Source organism: Diceros bicornis, chromosome 5, assembly GCF_020826845.1.
Source record: "Diceros bicornis minor isolate mBicDic1 chromosome 5, mDicBic1.mat.cur, whole genome shotgun sequence".
Classification (NCBI taxonomy): Eukaryota; Metazoa; Chordata; class Mammalia; order Perissodactyla; family Rhinocerotidae; genus Diceros; species Diceros bicornis.
The window spans coordinates 65,429,422-65,443,296 of NC_080744.1; the positions used below are offsets into that span (position 1 = coordinate 65,429,422).

The following is a 13,875-nucleotide window of genomic DNA, read 5'->3' on the forward strand; positions in this document are numbered from 1 at the left end:
CACTGTGTTTTCATTAATGTTCAGTTTAAAATATTATCATTTTAATTGTGATTTCTTTTTTGACTCATGGGTTGCAATAGAAGAATTTTACTTAATTTCTTAATACCCAAAGACTATCTAGTTATCTTTATGATATACCAATTAGGTCAGCTGTTTAATAATGCTGTTCGATTTTTCTGTTTTTATTGATTTTGTGTCTGCTTATTCTGTTAGTTACTGAGAGATATGTATTAAAATCTACAACTACGATGATGGACTTTGCTCTCTTTTTGCTGTATATATATTGAACTGAAGTTAGTAGGTACATATAACTTTTGATGATTATGTCTTCCTGTTGAACTGATCCCTTTTATTGTTATGAAATGTGCCTCTTTAGCTCTAACAATACTTCTTGCCTTAAAGTCTACTTTGATAATAATGTAATTACACCAGCTTTCTTTATTTTAGTGAGGGTTTGCACGGTATATCTTTTTCCCATCCTTTTACTTTCAACCTACATGATAATATGGAATGAATAATCACAGATACAACTGTATATATTATATGATTCCATTTATCTGAAATTTAATAACAAGTAAGACTAAGGATAAAAAATTACGATAGTGGTTACCTCTGGATGGGGGAGAATGAGCTGGGAAGGGGCATGAAAGAAATCTGTACACTTTAGATTTGTACACTTTATGCATCTCACTATATATGATTCGATAGCTCAAAGTTTTTTGTTTTTATTTTAAACTTTATTTTTTTAAATCTTTTTTTAAAATTGAGATATAACTGACATTAACATTGTTTAAGGTAAACAACATGTTGATTTTTTTTTTTTGAGGAAGATCTGTCCTGTGCTAACATCTGCCAATCCTCTTCTCTTTTTTTTTTTTTTTTTTTTTTTGCTGAGGAAGACTGGCCGTGGGCTAACATCCGTGCCCATCTTCCTCCACTTTACATGGGATGCCGCCACAACATGGCTTGACAAGTGGTGTGTCCATGCACGCCCGGGATCCGAACCAGCAAATCCTGGGCCGCCACGGCAGAGTGCGCGCACTTAACCGCTTGCGCCATGGGCCAGCCCCCAACATGTTGATTTGATACATTTATATATTGCAATATGACTACCACTGTAGCATTAGCTAATACATGTCCATCAAGTCATATAATTATCATTTCTTTTTTGTGGTGAGAACATTTAAGGTCTGGTTTGTTAACAACTTTGAAGACAATGCTATAATTACAATGTTAACTAGAATCACTATGCTGTGCATTAGATCTCCAGAACTTACTCATCTTCTAATTGCAAATTTGTATCCTTTGCCCAACATCTCCTCAATTCCCCCACCCTCCTGCCCCTGGTAACCAACATTCTACACTCTGTTATTCTTAATGTTTATTCTAAAATCTGTTCCTTCCTGTCTTTTTCATCTCAGGATGTAGCACCTCAAATTCACCCATCAGCTACAGCCAGAAGTCACCTACTTACTTAGAACCCATCAATAAGGTCTACTAATTATACCTCCAAAATATATCTCATAACCATCTAGATCCCCTCTGTCTCTACTGTCACCCCTGTTATTCAGTTTACCTTAACATTTCACCTCAACTATTAAAAAGCTACCTAACTGATCTCCCAGCTTCCACTCTCCACTCTGCTATTCCTTCTCTTCAAAGTAATCAAAGCACTCTTTTAAAAACACATATTTTTTACATCCTCTGCATAAAATCTTTTCATGGCTCCTGGCAATAATTCCAACAAAAACCAAACTCCTCTAACTTGGTCTAGAAGCCCTGAAGAATTAACTTGCTGTCCATTCTCTGAATTCATTCCATGCCACTTGCTCCCTTGCTCACTATAATTTAGTAACACTGGCCTGTTTTTAATTATTTTAACATATTAAAGTCTTTCCTATCTCACAGCCTAGAATATTCATCATCTCAACCCCTCACCCAGTAAATGTTATTTCAGGTAATCTCTCACAATTTAACTTTCTCAGAGAGGTGTTCATGGATCTACAAACTCAAAATCCACTATTTCACTACTTTTTCTCATAGAATCCACTCATTTATTTATACCACATACCCCCAATTATCTATATTATACAAACACATGCACATATATGTATACATGTGTATATGTATATATATACATATGTATGTATATGTACATAGAGAGCCAGGAACATGTCTGTCTATTTATCACTAGATCATTCCAAACACCAAGCATAGGGTCTGACACATGCTCCGTGTTTAATAAACACTTCCTGAATAAGTGAATCAGTGATGAATGAATGAGTGATCTTAATTTTGACTCATCTCAAGACTCAGGAGAAAACGTACTGCTCCACTAGTCTCAATATTGTCACCACCTCGCCTGGGAAACTGTCTTAAATGACGAGCTTAAACATCAAGTGGTTGAAGGGTAATGGACTCACCAATTACAAACAAGAAATGGACAAAATTATGAAGATTCCCTTCCACAGGAGTTAAAGAGTTTCAGTATGTTCATTAGGAGTGCAAGTTCACAAACACCTCATGGTGCAGGAAGACATGAAGCTTCTGTCAGGCCTCGTGGATGCAGAGAAGAGAAAAATTCAACAAACTATGCAGATGAACAAGTGGGTTTAAGACATAATGATGCTATCCTTTAAGATCTAAAAAGGCTATTAGAATGGACTGGCATCAGGTTCCAACAGGAACATCACCTAAGACAGTAAAATACTGCAAGGTAGAATCTGATTTTTAGTAGTATCCTTGTAAAATGTCTCCAACTATTACTGATCAAGAGCCTCCACAAACTACAAAGAGGGTAGTCTAACAGGGATGGTGAATATATTCAAGAACACACCTCTGCCCTGGAGGCATATCCAAAGAGAAATTTACTGACCTTTATTCCATATTTTACTTTCCCAGCGTAATGCTTTATGATGAAAGCAGGCTCCATCACAGCGGGAAATTCAATGTAAGAATTCTCTTCATGTTGATGCTTAAATTTGTCTAGCAGTGTTTGATTTGTAGCCTGTGGAAAGCTGAATTAAAAACAAAAACAAAAACACTAAAGAAAGATGCAGCAGCTAATATAGTCTTTTAAAAAAAATCCATTATAATTCCAATGCCATCTAACACACTTAGCAAATTACAAAGTTTTCACCTATATTATCTGATCTGATTCTCATAACAAGCTAAAAGGTGAGTATGACAAGAATTGGTTTTCCTGTTTTATGGATGAAGGATCAAAAGTTGTGATTTGCCTAAACTCACACTATGCAAGTAGCAGAAGAGAAATTAACTCAAGCCTTTAGATATTTAGCTTTGGTTGCATTGTGCTGTACTACTGTAAAACCTGTAGGATAATAAAAACTAAATCACATGTTGTTTGGAGTTGTGAAAATTAATAAACAGAAACCTCATTAAATTGGACTCCGGAGGCCAAAAAGGAGAGCTCTCACATTCTGGATGATTGTAGAGTCTAACAGGAAGAGGATCAGGCAATGAGAGACTGTCACAACTTAGCCAATAAAAAGCTACTACACATGCAGCTCTCAATTCCTCCAATGGGCTCTTTGTTTACAATAGCCTTCCCAATTTCCTCTTCCCTCTATAAAAGAGTTTCTTTGCTCTTTGTTGAGGGAGACTCGTACTTACCTTGCCATGGTTGCAGACCTTGAGTTGCAATTCTTTGCTGATCCCAAATAAACCCATTTTTGCCAGAGAAATAACTAGCTGTCTATGTGTTTAAGGTCAACAGGGTGAAGAACTTCCAAAAAGGGAATGACCTCTCAATGCGGACAGGTCCTTTAAATCCAGTCATTTTTTGTTTTCCTACTTCTTCATGTATAAATTAGGTAGTAATTTCCTTACCTATACCAGTTGCTATATATTTTTATATTATATATAATATTATTTCAAATATACATCAATGGGTTTGTACTCACTGATCAGTATTTCACATCCAGGAATGAAATAATATTTATTAAGAAGTAATTACATAATAGCAAATACAGAAATATAAAAGTACAGAAGTGAAAAAAATCACTAGTGACTGGGAATAATAAAAAGGTTCACAGAAGATATAGGAGGCAATTATGAGCTAGAAGTTAAAGGGTGGGAGAAGTTTCAAATAGAGGAAGTAGCACTGACAGAAAAAGGAGAGAGTAAGTCATCTTTCAGAGAACAGTTTCATTTAATAGTAGCTGAAATAATAAATAATGTGACATGAGGTTGTAAAGAGGCTGTACGAGATCTAAAGCGTAAAAATGATTCCAAAATTACAACAAAAATGGTTAATTCCGTAGTATGTATTGGAATTAGGAAGGAGGATAGCCTTTTGGTGTCAGATAGTCATAGTTTAGATTACCAGTTCCATCTGTGACCTTGGGCAAGGTAGGTAACCTTCTTTAAGAATTGGTTTCCTAATCCATAAAATGTTTTTATGGATTTTTATCCATAAAAACATCTAACACTAGCTGGCATCCTATAGGGATGACATAAACGTTGTCTACTTTTGTGTGTGTGTGTGAGGAAGACTAGCCCTGAGCTAACTTCCATTGCCAATCCTCCTCTTTTTGCTGAGGAAGACTGGCCCTGGGCTAACACCCTTGCCCATCTCCCTCTACTTTATATGGGACGCCACTACAGCATGGCTTGATAAGCAGTGCGTAGGTCCGTGCCCGGGATCCGAACTTGCAAACCCCGGGCTGCTGAAGCGGAGCAAGCAAACTTAACCGCTATGCCACCGGGCTGGCCCCTGTTGTCCACTTTTTTATGTTGCCAACACTGCCATTTTCCTAGGCCTGCTTTTGCATTCAAATAGTATCCCTTCCTCAAAACATCTCCACCATCTAGCTTTTCCTCTCCATTCCAGAACTCTAAAGCCATTCTAGAATGGATTATAACTCTTACAATTTCAAACAGACAGTACAGCAACAGCCTCTATAACAGCCTCAGTGATTCTAATCTAACCCTGTTTCAAGTCACCAAAATATCAAAATAAATTTCCCTACAATAGTGCTTTAATCATGTGCCTCCCCTACTCAGAAAAATTTACCGTCACCAAAGCAAAGAGACGGAATCCAAGCTCTTAAGCCTAGACCAACCCAATCTCTGCAAACTTATGCCTCACTCCTCCACAGCAGAATGCTTCTCTTCAGGAAGGATGCTCACCTCATTGTCTCTAGGTAAGGGTCTATTTACCTTCTAATCCTCTGAGTAATCGAAAAATTTGTGATTTATTCTTCTCTTACTTTTAAATGGAGAAAAGAAATTTTAAAAGGAAGGAGGACAGACATGAGAATAGTCTTTATTCCAAACAAGGAAAGATGGAAAGGAAAGCTCTCATGTCCTGCATTCAACAAACATTTATGGATACATACTACATTATCAAGCAAAAGAGCTTAGAACATTTTCAACCTCTCTTTATAGGTACACGGCAGAGGGAAATCAGACATTATTGCTCATTTCAAAAGCTCTTCATCTAGTGTTCTGCAAAGGCTATCTGCAAGGGTAGCCTTAAATTAGTGTTTCTATGCATATAAGAACCTCCGGAGCTTTCAAAAAGACCAATGCTTGAACCCCACCCTCCTGTGATTCTACTGAATTGATGACACATCAGTACTATTTATAAGTTCCTCAGGCAATTCTTATGAGCAGGCAAGACTGACAAAACTGTTCTGAATGCCCTAATCTTAATTTCAGTTTGTTAAAATACAGGTTCTGATTCAAGAAGTCTGGAGTGGGAGTTTGAGATTCTGCATTTCTAACAAGCTTCAAGGTGCTGCCAGTACTGTCAGCATATCACATTTTGAGTAACATAGGAAAGACTGGTAACACTCTTAATATCCTATTCATACCTAACTTTGCTTACACTATTTCTCCTTTCTAAATTCCACACGGCATCCTTTAGAATCTAGCTTAAATAACTTGTCCAAGGTCAAACAACCAGTAGATTGCAGAGACAAGATTAAACAACACTTCTGACCTCAAACCCACCAATCTAAAGCACTACAAACACACTGAATGAAGCAGGAACACCACTAAGAATATACTTCATGTTACATATTCTTTATAGAACAAAATATTTTTTAGAGAAAAAATAGTCTAAGCGATTCCCAAAATAGCTCTTCTTAAACGTGACTAATTTCTATTCAACCTCTCTTTATAAAGGTACATGGCAGAGGGAAAATATTTCATGCCTTTGCATCTTCTGTGATGTTAAAGCATAGAGACAAAGGTGGTCCATTTACAAGGGGAGGTAATAACAACAGGACTGACTCATAAAGTGATGAAACTAGCATTATGATTAAAATTTTTATGGAGGAATAAATATAGAAGTATAATTGACGGGACGATTAAGAGGTTATTCAGTCCAGTCTCCTACCTACAACAGTACCCTGTCAGATGATGCAAAATAATTACTATAATGGGAAATTTTATTACTTTATGAAGCAACTTGTAAGTTCTTCCTTACATTGAGCCAAAATCTGTCTCCCTGTAATTTCTGGCCACATGGCTTAACCCCAGAAGCTTTTGGTTAACAGCAAAGAGGTGACATTCTCCGCAATGGGCAACATTTGTATCTATGTGAAGTAGCAAGTGACCAGAAAAATATAGTCTTTGTATAATAAGATGTACACTCAATGAAATTTTTCTTAAAGAATGACAGGCCAGACAAGACCTTTTTGCTCTATTCATGTTTTAATTATACATCCACTATCTCAATTGCTGCTCACAACCACCTTAAGATATACAGCAGACAGTACTATCATTTATCATCATCATTTCCTTTTTGCATGCAAGAAAACTGAGGACCAAGGATACTAACAGATCTGCTGAGGGTACTTAATAGAGATGGGATATACCCTGAACTTCTGACTCTATAGCCTAAGTATTATAGGGAAGCAATCTAGAATAATACTTCAAAGCACAAGTTTATTAGTCAGAAATATCTGGAGGGTCTGAATCTCTAGTCCATCACTGACTACCTATATGATCTTTTTCTCAAATTGCTTAAACTTTTCTGTTCTTTTTGTTACCATAAAATAACTCAAACAAAAGAACTGCTTATCATTTCATTATCTACCACAATGGGTCTCAGCAATGAGTGTCAACATCATCTTTGAAGCTTTCCAGAATAAAATACACCAGAGGTAAGATATGCAAGCAGAGTTAAGAACCACTAACCTTACTATTTCATAAGCGATAATATATGTTTCAGGGCATATAGAGCAATACAAGAAACTTTTACCCGACTTTGGACATAAAGTTAAAATATTTTTTGTGTTAACATCATTTTAATTCATTTAGATTAACAGAAATAGACTGGTGATAGAGAAGGTAGATGTAACTGTTAGCAGTCTCCTTTCTAATATATTTTGCATTCTGCCATATTACTTTATATTTCTATGTAGCAATTGTGTGTATTTATGGCATATTAATAATGTAACATATAACTTACCATACAAACCAGGATATTCTGAGAGTAAAAGTAGGCACCTTTAATAACTAAACTGGACAACAGGCATAAACTTCAGATTGTCCCATGCAAACCTGATGTATGGTCATCCTACTTATGATAGTAAATCCCTAATATTTTATATCCTAGTTTAATGAGTATAATACTAAGCTGGGAATCAGGTGACCTAACTCAATTTCTAAATACTTAAAGAGTCATAGAAAACCTACATAACTCCATCACTTTGGTTTCTTTAATTCCAGATTTGCCATTTCTTAGGATAATTTAACTATAAATAACACTTTATTAGAGCACTGAGAACACTGTGGAGGATGCTATATGAAGCTTTATTTCCGAAGCTTAGAAGTTTGATATATTGAACAGTGTTGACAAGAGATGGCAAATAATAGGCATATGTTGCCACTTATCACCTGCATAGCCACGGCAGACATCACTAATCTATCATAATAGTCTTTTTTGCTAAATACGAAAGCTGCAAACACATATCACATATAACTCTCAATTCAAGACGGGAGGGGGCTAGCCCGGTGGCGTAGCAGTTAAGTTCGTGCACTCCACTTCAGCAGCCCGGGGTTCGTGGGTTTGGATCCTGGGCACAGACCTACACACCGCTTATCAAGCCATGTTGTGGCAGCGTCCCATATAAAATAGAGGAAGATGGGCATGGGTGTTAGCCTCAGGCCAATCTTCCTCAGCAAAAAAAGAGGAGGATTGGCAACAGGTGTTAGCTCAGGGCTAATCTTCCTCAAAATAAAAAAAAAAAAGAGGAATACTTAATAACAATAAAAATACAGCAACAAATTTAACATCAAAGTGACTCTGTAGAAGAAATCTGAAAAAACTCAAGGAAAAAATGAGTTCAGTAGTGAAGTCTATCCAATTTTCCTAGGAATACAAAAACACATGCAAAAAAATGCATACAAGGGAAACTCTGGCTCTTTATTTGATAATGTAAGAAGAAAGTTTAGGACTTAAGAAGACATGAAAAGCCCAAATGGCCAAATACAAAACTGAAAAGAATCATACTCACTTGCTTTCTTCATCTAAAAGATGGAGTAGTCCTGTTGGTTTCTTGCTAATAAGATTTATGCAACAAGTATTATCAATATAATCTATATTGTGCCAGCTGATACCTTCAGTTCTATATTCCTCCTAGGAAATAACAAATTAACAATTTATTCATCTTGCAGAAAATAATAGATATGTGATGATAAAGGCTGAAAAGCTTTTACCAGGCTTAAAAGAACAGTCTAAACTTTTCCCTTTTAAACCACTAATCCACACAATAAAAGAACATAAAATTTGTTGTATAAAATCTTGATAGAGTGTATGTCTGTGTACTTTAAAAAGTACATGCAACCAAATTTTTTTATTAGAATCCTATTTGTGATACAATTCAGATTAAAATTTAAGGCTGGATGTGTTTTAGCCACACTATCTGATGACTGCACTAAGGAAAAATATAAAATGAATAAACCTGATTCCTCCCACATGACTCTAAGCCATCAGAAAGGAGTATTTGTTGGATCATCAACAATGAATTTAATGAAACAACGTCTGGGGAAAGTGGAAAACCATCACCTCCAGTAATCACCGATATAAATCATATGGAATTCATACACACTTAATTTTGGCAAAATACAACACTTAGAATATTTTCCCTAAAAAGGGGGAGGGAGTTCAAATTCCACGATTAAAAAACTCAAAGCTCAGGCCTTGAGCAACTATTTAAAACCCTCTTATGAAGCCCCCATTACTCCTTACTTTTTCTCTGTCCTGGGAAATATTCCCTGTGACGCTTTTACTTTTAAACGGTTTTTCAGAAAGATGCCTCTGAGAATCTAAAAGAGATAACTTTCTACAATGCAGTGATATTTAGGCACCAAGTAAATATCCTGTTCACCTGATGATTTTAGTATTCACTGATAACACGTGCACACTTCTCTGCAAATATGGTGGTTTTGCGAAATCGTGATTTTGTAATTTATCATTTTTTGGTATTATTATTATCTCGTAAAGAAAAATGGGCCCTATTATAAACTATAGTTACTCTAATTGGGGAGGTAAATGCTTAATTCTTTCCTTTTAATTAACAGTTTCACAAGTAAGTAATTGCTATATAAAGGTCACCCTTAAGCAGTGGTAAGAAAGTTTTTTTTTCCTGTTTCTTTTTTCTTTAGCACAGATTCTTGTTTTTCTTTAGCATGGATCACAAGCATACTAGATAGTACAGGCATACGGATTTTTATAGACATTACTAGCAGTCCAAAACCTCTCCTCCTCCCCTCTTCCCAATGACGATTCAGACCCTCTTGCTCAAAGTTAACTATTATCTCAACTTCTAATATCACTGAAAAGATTCACCTGTTCATAAACATTATAGAAATAGAATCATACAATACATATTCTTTTTCTCTGGCTTTTTTTTTTCTTTACTCAACACTATATTTCAGAGACACATCCACGTTGTAGGATGCATCTAAAGTTCATTCATTTTAATGGCTGTAGGGTAGGGGTTGTGGAACAGCACATTCACTCATTTATGCATTGTCTATGGCTGCTTTCTCAATATAACAGCAAAGTTGAGACCATACAGCTCAGAAAACCTAAAAGACTTATTTATCTGGTGCTTTACAGAAAAAGCATGCCAAAATCTACTAAAGAGCATTAGTTCTCAAACTTTAATGTACAACAGAATTACATGGAGAGCTTGTTAAAACACAGACTGCTGGGCCCCATGCCCAGAAGTTCTGAATAACCAAGTATAGGGTGGGGTCTGGTATTTGCATTTCTAACAAGTTCCTAGGTGATGCTGATGCTACCAGTAAGGGTAAGGGAAGAACAACACTTTGAGAACCAATGCGGTAGAATACCTATATACAATTTATTCACCCATAGTACTATTAATAAACATAATTATTTCCAATTTAATTATCATGCATTATTAAATTTTATCATGATTAAAAATCATGCCATTATGAACGTTTCTGCACAAAACTTTTGGTGTGCATTTATATACATTTTGAGAGTGAAAACACAGGCTTATAAACTACACATGTACAACCTCAGCAGATACTGCCAAATAGCTTTCTAAGTTGGTGATACCAATTTATGTACCCATCATCGGCGTACAGGACTTTCCTGTGCATGGTATCTTAAACTTTATTGATCTTTTTCATTTTAGTTATTCTGGTGAATGCCTAGGGGTATCTCCTTGTGGTTTTAATTTTAATTTCCCTGGTGACTAATAAGTGAAAAATCTTTTGCTATGATTACTGCCCATTTGGATGTCTTCACGTACCTATGTTCATGATAAAAAACTGTCAGGAAACATCATCGCCTTGTTCTCTATCTTAGGGGGAAAGCCTTCAGTCTGTTTTCATTAAGTATAATATTAACTGTAGGTTTTTTGGTAAATGCCCTTTATCAGGGAGTTCTCTTCTATACCTAGTTTGCTAAGGGTTTTTTTTTTTTTTAATATGAATGATAGGTCATTTTATCAACTGCTTTTTATACTTCTATTGAGAGCACCATGAGTTTTTTTTCTTCTTTGTATTAAGCTGATTGATGGTTAGATGTAACACAGTGGGAAAAAATTCCATTTGGGTCTGATGTAGTTTCCTTTTACATATCTTGCTGGATTTAGTTTGCTAATATATGTGTTTAGAATTTTTGAATCTATGTTTATGAGGGAAACGGACATTAATTTCCACTTCTAGTAATATCTTTGACAGATTTGCGTATCAATGTTATCCTGGCCACCTAAAATGCACTGAGAATTGTCCCCTTTTTTCTATTCCACATAAGAATTTATGTCAAACTGATATTATTTCTTCTTTCAGTGTTGGTAGAAATCACCAATCGAGCCACCTTGGCTTACAATGTTCTTTATGGAAAGGTTTTTAATCACATATTAAATTTCTTTAATAGTTACAGAATCAGATTTTGTATTTCTTGTGTCAGTTTTGCAGAGTCTTTTTCCATCTCATTTGACAAGTCTACTTATGGATATAAAGTTGTTTAGTGTATCCTATTATCTTTTTAATATGTGTAGGATCCACAGTAATGTCCTCTTTAATCACTGGAATTCTGGTTATTTATCTCTCTCTCTGTCTTGGTATTTGTCTCTGTCTCTGTCTCGGTCTTTGTCTCTGTCTCTGTCTCAGATGAATTTCTTGAGGGTTTTATCAATGTTGTTAGTCATTTCAAAGGATGACTTTTGACTTTGTTGATCCTCTTTTACGGTATATTTGCTTTCACTTTTATTTAATTTCCTTTTTTATCTTTATTATTTCCTTCTTTCCACTTTCCTTTGGCTTAGTTTGCTTATCTTTTTCCAATTTTTGGGAGGGATACTTCGATCATTGCTCTTCAATCTTAAAATCTTCTAAAAGCTATAAAATTTTCCTCTAAATACACCTTTTGTGTATTTAGTCACATTCTACAAGTCTTAATGTGGAACATGTTCATTAAATTCAATATATTTTCTAATTTTGTCAACTTCTAGGCTACTTAGAAGTGCATTTCTTAATTTTTAATCATACAGGTATTTTCCAGTCATCTTTTTTTTGGTTTCTGGCATAATTTCATTACAGTATTAAAATCTGTGTGATTTCAATCTTTTGAAAGTTGACCCTTGCCTTATGGTCCAGTATATGAACAAATTTTGTAAATTTTTGCAGTTATCTACATACGTCAAATAAATCTTTGCTTTAAAAATCTTCTATATTTGATACAGGCCTCAGGCCCAGGGAAACTAGCATTCTGACCTGAAGGGTAGGCAGGAGTAGGTACCCACAAAAGCACCCACCTCATCCTCTGGGTGCTTTAAATCTTCCACATCCTTACTGATTTTTTTGTTTGCTTATTCTATCAGATTTTTGGTGAGGTATGTTAAAATATTCCACCAAAATTGCAAATATATGTTTCTTTTTTAGTCATTAATTTTTGTTTTACATACTTTGAGGATATGTTAGGAATCTACAAATTTGGAACTGTATACTTCCTGCTGAACTGATCCTTTTAGCATTATCAAATATTTCTTTTTATCTCTAGCAATGTTTAAAGTGTGATATTAATACAGCTATACCAGCTCCTTTTTTGTTAAGGTTTACTAAATCTTTTTCCATTCTTTTACTTTTAACTTTTCTGTATGCTTATATTTAGTGTCTCTCTTATAAGCAGCAATTTAGTTTTGTTTTATATCCAGTCTGACAATCTTTGGCTTCCACTTGGAGTAAATAATCCATTTATACTTAATGCAATCACTGATATTTGTGGGATTAAATCAACCATCTTACCATTTGCTATTTGTCCTGTTTTCTTAGTATTGCTTTTATTCTTCTTCCCTGCTTTCTTTTGGATTACTAGAGTTGTTTTTACTCTACTTACTCCCTGTACTAACCTGACAGTTCTATATTCTTTTACTATTTGGTGGTTACCCTAAAATCATAACACACATCCTTAATTTATCATTATCTAACACAGAAAAAAATCTTCTATCACTTGGCATTTAACACAAAGATCTTAGAATACCTTAAATTCCATGTACTCCCCTCCTGACTTGAATGCTATTGTACTCATGTATTTTAGTTCAACATAAACATTAAACCACAAAAGATATTTTTATCTTTGTCTAATTTAGTTAATATTCATTTAGATTCACCCACTCTTTTACAACGTTCATTACTCTTCATTCCTGCCTGAATCTCTGAGCTACAATGGGGATAATTTAGCTACTACTCAAATAACATACTTCGGTTTTAGGGAAAATACCCCACTGTCTTCTGACATCCACTGTTTCCCCTGAAAGACTGACTTCCAGCCTTATTGTTGCTTATTGTTGCTTATTGTTGTTTTAAGTTTTGGGAAATTCTCAACTATTACCTTTTCAAATATGGCTTCTATTCTGTTCTCTCTCCTTCTATCACATACATCTTTCCAGAATTCCTATTACATATATGTTAGACCTTTTCATTATGCCCCATATGTCTCTTATACTGTTTTTATTTTCTTTTTTACCTTTATTCACCAGGCTGGGTATTTTCTTCTGGCCTGTCTTCCAAATCACTAATTTTCTCTTAAGATGTATCTAACTAACCGTTAAAAACTATCATTGTATTCTTAATTTTACTCTACTTTTTAGCTCTAGATTTTCCTAAATTTGGGATTTTTTTTTAACAGTTTATAGTTCTTTAATAAAAACATCACTTTTTAAAAAACTTTCTTAAAACCATTCTTACTTTAAAGTTCATGTCTGACAACATCATTATCTGAATCCTCTATGGTACTGTCTATTTTCTCATTTCTGTTGGTTTTCATTCATGTTGGTTTCCCTCCTTGTAGGTCTTTAAAAAAAAATTCTCAGTTTAAAACCTAAATGCTGGATCTTGTATATGAAAAATTATAGAGGAAGG

General features: G+C 34.9%; 1 protein-coding gene across 17 annotated transcripts in view; it reads right to left on the minus strand.

The window, feature by feature from the left end:
• MYO9A (myosin IXA) overlaps nt 1-13,875 on the minus strand; it is a 278,567-nt gene that overhangs the window by 148,047 nt on the left and 116,645 nt on the right. For all 17 annotated transcript variants that reach the window (XM_058541992.1, XM_058541989.1, XM_058541982.1 and 14 more), the window contains 2 exons: nt 8,490-8,611; nt 2,876-3,017 (listed from right to left, as the gene is read on the minus strand). In XM_058541992.1, the coding sequence (XP_058397975.1) occupies nt 2,876-3,017; nt 8,490-8,611 (264 nt within the window). The remainder of the gene's footprint in view (nt 1-2,875; nt 3,018-8,489; nt 8,612-13,875) is intronic.